This window comes from Bactrocera latifrons, unplaced genomic scaffold (genome assembly GCF_001853355.1).
Source record: "Bactrocera latifrons isolate USDA-ARS-PBARC rearing strain unplaced genomic scaffold, ASM185335v1 scaffold_13, whole genome shotgun sequence".
NCBI lineage: Eukaryota > Metazoa > Arthropoda > Insecta > Diptera > Tephritidae > Bactrocera > Bactrocera latifrons.
The window spans coordinates 2,305,950-2,315,308 of NW_017534741.1; the positions used below are offsets into that span (position 1 = coordinate 2,305,950).

The window sequence follows — 9,359 nt, forward strand, 5'->3', positions numbered from 1 at the left end:
ATGTGTTTTATATTTATCTATCGAATCTCTTCAAAATATCAATTTTGACCATAAGTGGACTTAGCACCTTTGCACGTTAAGCCGACGATATGATATTTTCTTAACACCCTGATGACATGTTCTAAATATGGGTGAAATCGGTTCACAACCACGCCTTCTTCCAATATAACGCTATTTTGAATTCCATCTGATGCCCTCTCTGTATAATATATACATTAGGAACCAATGATGATAGCGGAATAAAACTTTACACAAATGCGGTATTTGAGCTGAAGTATCCCTTGTCTGAAGTAAAATTGTCGTGATCGGACTATAACTTTTCAATACAATTAAAATAAATGAAAATACAATTCAATACTCAAAGTACATTAATTTTACAGCAAAATAAAAAATATGTAAATGACGGATAATGAAATCTCGATTATCACTTTATCAGGCGAGAGTATAAAATGTTCGGCGACACCCGAACTTAGCCCTTCCTTACTTTTTTTTTTTTTAATTTGTACACTGAAAAGTGAAAGAATTAATTGGGATTTAAAAATGTGTTACATAGGAGCGTTTTTGTAGTCCGTACTTGGGTACTACGATCAACTGTGCCTAAGTGCTTAATTTAGTGCTACTTATGGACTTTATAGATTTTCGGTTAATGGCGTTTTGTGGACCTGGCAGTCCATCTACGAAAGCTTACAATTTTTTACTAAGGTACCCGCACACCAAATTTCATGAAGATATCTCAAGTTTTACTCAACTAAAGCTTGCACGGATAGAAGGACAGATAGACAGTTACCCGAACTTCAGATGACAAAAATCGAAATAAAAACAAGTAAGGAAGATGTATTAGAGAGAGATTCTTTTGGAATTTCATGAAGACTTCTTACATATTAGAAGAAATCTGCGATATAAAAAAACGTTTGGTATATGGGAGAATTTGGCACCCCCTGGAGGCGCCATCTATACGTCGACTAGTGCGTTAGAAGCTGCTATCTTAATTGATTGTCCAATGAGAATTTTATGACACTTAATTTATTGGAAGTGAAGTTATTGCGTTTTAGTCAGTATGTTTGTGTTATTGGTGCGAAAATGAGCCTCGAACAAAAAGCCAACGATAAATTTTGTTCTAAAATTGGAAAAACTTTTACCGCAGCATTTCAATTGATGAAACAAATTTAAGGCGATGATTGCCTGTCCCGCAGCAGAGTGCACGAGTGGTTTCAACGTCTTCAAAGTGGTTGTGAGGACATAAATAACGATCAACATGTGGGCCAATCAAAATCCGTGATCACCAGAAATTCCATCGAAGCTATGCGAAAATTCATTACAAATCAGCCGAAAAAACAATTTTTCTTGTTTTTTTTTTTCTTAAGTCCAAAATTTAACCCATTTTGGGCACAAGGCTGGTATTCACATATTTGGTGTATGGGTTCTTGAAAAGTTATAATCTGCTTTTTGTGCGTAAGATTAAATACCTTGAGAGTATTATATGCGTAAAGTTTTGCTTTAGTATAAATGGGCCACAAGCATTGTTCAATTTTCACACCAGCTCCCATAAAGGTCATACTAAGTCCGGTAAGGAAAGTAAGACTAATTGGAATTTATCGTATATTCAGGAATAAAATAAAGCTGTTCTGTTTTCTATTTTCATAAACAATAGAATTACATTCATTTTAGTGTATGAATGTTGCCGATACTGCCGGTAGATACAAAGTTATAAGAACTTCTAATCTTCTACTTCTTCTTGATTGGCGTAGACACCGCTTACGCGATTATAAATCTAATCGCATTCAGTTAATATATTGACAGTTTTGTTCCCCACTGTAATTGTCTACAAACTTTTAGGAATTTATATTATTCTGGAATCACTTTCAGTTTGTGGATGAGCTAAAATAAAAGGTTTGTTTATAATAAATCAAAAAGCTAGCAAGCATCAACTATAAATAAGAGAATTTTCACTTTCCAATTAAATCTTTAAATATATACAAGAAATCATAATTAATTTTCGATAATTGACCAAATTTAACAAAAAACTCTTGAAATAAAGTTGGTATAAGCCAAAAAATTATAACAAGGTATACTTCACACACATACATATTTACATTTTTCTGGAACTAATTGGCATAAAATCTGCTCATGTGACACAATCATATACACCAAGTAACATAAATAGATATCTCAACACCCGGAATAGAAAATAGTCCCTAATTAATTTATAACTCGCTAATCTTTCTACTCTTCCCGTTCTTTTTAACTGCGCCCAATCTTCACATGCAAAATACGTATCAACAGCATCAACACTCCCGGGTTCCCCAAAACCTTCGCAATTATCCAAAGTTACGAGCGCTAGTTCAACAAACCCATTAATAAGCGCTTTCAAAGATCGGCAAGTGTTTATTGGTGAGCCTCAGAATTCGGCGAAACTTTCTACGCATTGCATATGCCGTTGAGATTTCTCCATTATGATTTTTTTCTGCGGCAATAAATTACGACATAAATTTACAAATATTATATAATAGAAATAACAAAGAACAAATACAAAAGCAAAAGCAAAGATTAAGCCTTTACGCGTGACTGCTGAATGAAGATGGTAAATGAAGAGAAAGAAGCAGAATGATGGAACGATTCTACTCGCGGGTATAAAAAGAGATCTGACAATGCCTGCAGCAGACATTTATTCTATTCTAGACAGTGAAGCAGCTTCAGGCTATCGGCACGCACTTCTTTCTAATATTTCGTCACACCGAAAGCAAATCCTCAAATTATTAATTAAAAATGGCTAAATTGGTTAGTGTTAAACTATTTGAGTAATTTTTATAATATTCTATTAAAAAAATATTTTTTGTTTCTTTTTGCATTGACCTCACAAACAGTGCGTGGTCCTGTTCATTTGCGCCTCAGCTGTCGCGCTCGCCTCAGCTGCCACCATACGCGATCGCCCCCTGGCGATAGGCAAACCAGTGGTTGCTGTTGTGCAGACCGAGAAGGAGAAGGAGTTTGTGCCAATTGTGAAATCGGTGGCGGAGCGCAAAGATGATGGCTCTTTCGTCTTCTCCTACGAAGGTGCCGATGGCACGCAGCGCGAAGAGGTTGGCATTGTAAAGAACGCCGGCACCGACGAGGAGACTTTGGAGGTTTCGGGCTCTTACCGTTACTACGATGCCGATGGTCAGCTGATCGAAGTGCGTTATACCGCGGGCGAAAATGGTTTCGTGCCACAAGGAACGAATATTCCACAAGAAATCACGGCAGCAGCGCATGCCGCAGCTGAGGTAGCGCGTCGTCAGCCGGTGGAAGTGAAATGAGGTGCGTGTGTTTGGGCGACAAATCAGTGATTGGAGTAGTTTGAAGTGCTTTATAAGTACGCGTGTCTATTGCTAATAAATTAAAGAATTACATTTTGATAATAAGAAACAAAAGTACAAAAAAAAAAAAAANAAAAAAAAAAAAAAAAATAAAAAATAAAAAAATAATGTGAAAAATTTAGTTAAAAGTCTTATTAATAATTAGCATGAAGTTTGCCGCATTCCGCTGGTGTCATTTGCGCCTGCACACCTTACAAGATTTGTGCACAACCTTTTCAAAAGTGACACCTGAAAAATGCTTCAACCAGCCGCCTTGTCATAAGTAACAGTTAAGTGTAATAACCTAAATGGTAAGTAATACACTGCGAATGGGAAAAGTGAGCTTTAAGCATTTCTGTGGTGGTTGCAGATACTTTTGTTCCATATGAGCAGGTTCGGTAATTTTTGAAGTGATCCATTTAGGAAAGTAATACATATGGATAGCTCCAAATAATTAAATTAGAAAATAACCACAAGTTAAAAAATAATGTAGAAAACATTAGATATGTAACAAAATTGGTACCGGACCAGAATTTTTAGGCCGCAGTTGAAAATAATTTTTAGTATGTAACAACAACAGTATAAAAATTTTATTAAAAAAAACAACGAAATGATAGAAATGAACGGCGACAAAAACGCACCCGCCAATTGTAAATAATTTCCCCGAATAAAAGATATTATTTTCCGAAATGATATTATTTTTCTAAATTGGTAGGATGGTCCTCAATTACTATGCCAAATATGAGCGCGATCTTTCAACCAACTTACCAGAAATCGGATAAAAATATCGAACAAAGAATTTGTCTCAAACTTTGTATTTGTAATCATACTTCAAGTGCGGAGTCATTGCGAATATTTGAAAAAGCTTACGAAATTAAATGCTGGACGAATTTCGACCTCTTTAGCTGATGAAAATATTAAAAAAGTGGAGGATATGGTGCTTGAAAATCGTCAGAGAGTTGTTAGAGAGGTGGCAATGATCGAAATCTCGCGCGAGTCCATTCGAATGATTTTGATAAATATTTTGGGTATTAAACGCGTTCTTGCTTGACTCGTCCCGATAAATTTGAATTGTTTTCGCATCGTGTCACGAATGTGACCTAATTTAAAGCTACAAGTGCAATGCATACCTTTGATCAAACACCGTATATTTTTTTTTTTTTTTTCCCCCAAACTGAAATTGCCGAAGGCCATGACAAATGTTTCGAGGACTAGAAAATTTATTAGAAGAAGGGTTTTGCATCTGGTGGGAATTACTTTGAATAATAATTAATAATTAAATACTTTGCATTTTATTTTACAATTTCCAAGTTCTTTTTGCCACAATGTAGCTAGTTAATATCATACGAAAATTTATAAACCTAATGTAATTATATTTTAATTCTTTTTCATACCTTGCGATATTCAGCATCATTTCTTTAAAAACGATCATAGCCTATATTTTTCTGACTTTTCATGGGAACTGTTAGAATATGAGTTACTATTCCAAGAAAATTCATGTTATAATGCTTATATATTTTTACTCCCTTAAAAAGCAAAGACTTCAAGGAAGACAAATAGCATTTCTTACTTTTTACCATTTTACAACATTTTCAAAGGTTCCAACCTATTGCAGTAGGAAATAAAAACATTCGAGTTATTTCGAATTGATTCCCTTAATTTCGAAAATAGCTTCAACCTTATCAGCGAATGAAATCTTTAAATAATGCAAAGTTAGAAACGTCATGATAGATTATAATCATAGTAGATATAATATGTATGTTCAGATAATGCACGATAAGTAGACTTAGTGCTTCATCATATCTTAATTCAAATGTTGCCCGTCTATGTCTCAGATGGTAAATCCATTGAGGAAATTTTTCGATGATTCGTGAGCATTTCGACTGGTAACTGGCGAATGACACACGCGATACTTTCCTACAAGACCTGAACCTTAGCGGGATTGTCCAACAGGGCTTTAGACTTGTTGAAACCAAATGTCACCGAGATCACAAGTTCAATTTTAGGCATGAAATAGTTGGTTATCATGGCGCGATAACGGTCGCCATAAACGGTTACGTTATTTCCAGCATAATTTTTGGAGAAATATGGACTTTTCAAGAGCCCATCGAGCGAAGCGTTGTCCTTGGGAAAGTCGAGCGGCTTGAGTTATTGCACAAGCTGTATTTGGTGCGCTTTCGTTTAAACTGAGCCAAGACATTCCGAACGTTCCGTGTTGCTGAAAACGGCGCCGAATCGATTCTCAACGGTCTTTGTGCACACCCTCAGCTAAGGCTGTTGCTTTTCGTCACTGCTGCTTATGCAGGACATGGTCTATTCGTCGAATTTTATCCAATAACCAATGCTGGGTCTCGACGGGGGGTGATGGTGTTGCGAAAAGTACGCTCAGTAGCTCCCGTCTATTTTGAATGTTTATTTTCATTGCACATTAAAAGAAAAAAAAAACTTTTACTTTTAGATAATCTTGAAACCGCTCACCTTTTTCACTAAAATTTTGTAAACTATTCGAAAACTTATCCGGACTATTATTAACTTCAATTTCATATTTGTCTAGACTCTAAAAAGTTGTCAACATATTTTACACAATTTCTCCACAATTTGGTACTTCATGAGTATCTGGAAATTAGCGACTATGAAAACAAATCCTTGCCAAGATTCACTTTCCACAGCATTCGTAACTTCGGTGAAATCTGAATATTTTAATAATTCCTGTATTTTTCATACTAAGCTTCAACAAATGTAACTTCAATGTTTTTCATCCACGTTCAATGCCTTCACCAATTGTTTTATAAGTCCTAACTAGATAACGTAGAAAAACATTCATTTTGCTTAAATAACTTTGGTGTGAATGTTTGTTTCTCTTCACCATTCACTGTCATTGCTAGCGATTTCTGGGATTTTGCCGTCATTATGGTTTCTGAGTGTGTGCGAAAAATAATCATGAGTGGAAAATTAATTTTCTTAATTGATTAATTGATCAAAATATAAGATATGATATATTCATTAAAATAAGAGCATTTGAATAAATCGGAATTTGCGAATATATCCAGGGCAACAAAATAAATTATTCTTTGTAGAACAGTGTAATAGAAAGGGGTCATGCTGCTAGCAAATATTTATGTACTTATGCCTACTACGGAAGATGCAACAAGTCACTACTGGTTTCCACATTTTAATAACGATAACGCTTCTGAAAATATGATCATATGCCATAAACTTAATTAATTGCCAAACAAATTTCGTTAGAAAATTGCACAAATTATTTAGCCTTCATATTTTTCACTGTGCAGCTGAATCATCTGCACGTAAAAATTGTTGAAAAATTATTCGTAAAATTAATTTCAGTCACTTTTTCGCTTCGTTGGCCAAATGTTACCGAAACCATTATCAAGTCAACTCCGAACAAATCACAATTCGCTACCCAAGTCAAGTTGATTTTTCAGCCAAAGACGCCGCAGCAACGCCTCAACTTCGCGCAACGCCGAATAAAATTGCTTGGAGGGAGAGAGGAGTGTATGGAGACGCAGCTTGGCAACAACATGTTTTTATATATTGCCAACAACAACAATAATCAAGCTAATTGCTGTAAAATTGTGTCTCAAAGGCTTTTTAAAATAAATTCAAATCGAATTCTTGCTGCTCTGGCCACTTACAAATTGTTGTTATAAAATAGCGGAGACGCTGAAACAACAAACACAAAAATAATAAAAAGATTTTATAATAATATATGTAAGTGCATCAGCGGCGCAGTGCGAAAAGTATGCCGCACTGGGGAGCGCCTCATAAGTGAACACCTACTCGCAGCACAGCAGTACATACATAAATACATCCACAATTATAATTACTTATATACTTAATACATATATATCTATACATAGATATATGTTTAGATAGTTTATGTTTGTTTGTGTGTATTCATCATCGCGCCGGCACATGAACTCCATCCAATTCAGCAGTTGTTATTGTTGTTCATAGTTGTGCTGGTTTCACGGCTTTTATTGTTGTTTTTGTTTTCCACTGCCGCTTCATCGTCACACTGACACACTGCCTTAGTGCCAAATGTATCTTCCGACTTCCAAGCTTTAGTGCGGTCCACGGTCAGTCTGCTTGAAAGTGCTCGCAGCTCGCTCCACTCAAGCGAATAAACTCTAAGCAAATCTGAATCTGAAACATTAGTTAAGCTGTCAAAATTATAAATTGTTGCAATTTTTACTTGCTCGCTCGTATGCTTGACTTTACTGTCTGTTTACTGCCGCAGCAGCATCTTCATCTGCCCCGACTGCCGCTTTAACAATGGGCTCCCTTTGGTTGAGACTCGTTTGTTTAAAAGCCTAGTTTTCCTGTCAAGCCTTGTAGGAAAGACCGCACATTTACGAAGAAGAGTATTGAATTTTTAAAAATTACTGCTGTGCATCTGCTTTCAATCTGCTAACTAACTGGATAAGTCATCCGCTGAACTAAAATGTGGGTCGAATGAGGAGGTTAAAGCTGTCCCAGAGGCCTATCTTGCAGACCTTCAGCATAAGTGTATACTGACAGATGGACGGACGGACGGACGGACAGACAGACAGACGGACATGGCTAAATCGACTCAGCTCAATATACTGATCATTCATACATATACTTTATAAAGTCTCCGACGCTTCCTTCTAGGTGATACAAGCTTCGTGGCAAACTTCCTATATCCTGTTCAGGTTATAAAAAGTAGAAGAGAAAAATTAGTCATGATCATACTGAGAACAGAAAGATCTTGATTTCTTTGCAGCTTCCAATAGAATGTTAGGAAGCCTATACTGGAAGGAGGAAAGAGTAGACAGGAGGAAGTACGAGCAACAACTCAAAGACATGCGACAGGCCACCTCAGCAAGTTTAAAAATGTAATTAACCTCCTGAGGAACAAATTTCAGCTTATTCTCGCATTTTACACTAACCATTGAAAGCTCACGAAGCATTTATTCAATATGGGCTTAACCCCTTATGCAAACTTTCGGTTCTGCGACATGGAGTTGAAAACTTCCGAGTACCGGATGATAGTCTGCACAGCAGTCTGCATACACAGAAATAAGGCACGTGAATGTGTGTTTCTGAAAAGGTGTCACACCGCCTCATTACCACCTAGCAGTAGATTGGAATTCATCAATGTGCTTTCTCTATGTGAATCGTTGTGGCAGTGCCCTCCCCACAATAGACTTTAGGTAGCGGTGCAAATCAATTAATATCCATCTTTCGTTAGTCTTTTATAGGTCCCACGCTTGACTCTTCATTCAATTAAATGAAACCTTTTTATGTCATTATCCACTTAACTCTTGGCCTGACCTTCTCCATCCATGACAGATGCCATCTGCTCCAAAGAAATTTAACTTGAATTTATCCAAGAAAACTGTGGTCCGCCACTGTTACCTCCGGCCAATTTTCATGCTCTTTTGTTCAAAAAAACGAGAAGATTTAAAGGGATGCAATATATACAACCATACGAATAGTCTTTCTTCGCCGACTTCCGTCTTTCGAACCCTTCTGAATCCCACAAAAACCGATATTTATCTGGCTGTGTGATTCTGTTGCGATTCTTTAATCCTCAGCCATTTGTCGGCGTTTTGACATGTTCTTTTTTGTTATAACTTTTGGAATTTTTTTACGAACGCAACTGATAAAGTACAATCCAATTAGGAATACGGACACTTATACAAAAAGTGGGTGCAACTAACTCTCCGTTCATGCCCATATTAAATTGGTACCAGTTGCTTAAACTTTTCAGAGATATTTTAGACTACTTTTAAAGAGGAACTACTCTACAAATATCAGATTGTTATCAAGGACCGATTGACCTAAATGACCGATGTTTTTAGATATATTTAAAATATATGTTTTTTCATTAGCTCACAACAATTTTAATTTTTCAGACGCACAGCTTTAGGATAACTTGAGTCTTAATTTCATTGCTATAAAATGATTGTGAATTAAAAACTTCACTTTATAATGCTCCTTACAGGGTTGCTTTTTCAGCACACTGCACTCTATAAAATT

The 9,359-nt window shown here is 36.2% G+C and overlaps 1 protein-coding gene across 1 annotated transcript; it reads left to right on the top strand.

Moving 5' to 3' along the window:
• Positions 1-2,670: 2,670 nt before the first annotated feature.
• LOC108978954 (endocuticle structural glycoprotein SgAbd-9-like) lies at positions 2,671-3,419 on the top strand. The gene is made up of 2 exons (XM_018949478.1): positions 2,671-2,778; positions 2,865-3,419. Exons 1-2 carry the CDS (start codon positions 2,767-2,769, stop codon positions 3,294-3,296), a joined length of 444 nt encoding a protein of 147 aa, XP_018805023.1. The 5' UTR covers positions 2,671-2,766; the 3' UTR covers positions 3,297-3,419.
• The last annotated feature ends 5,940 nt before the right edge of the window (positions 3,420-9,359 follow it).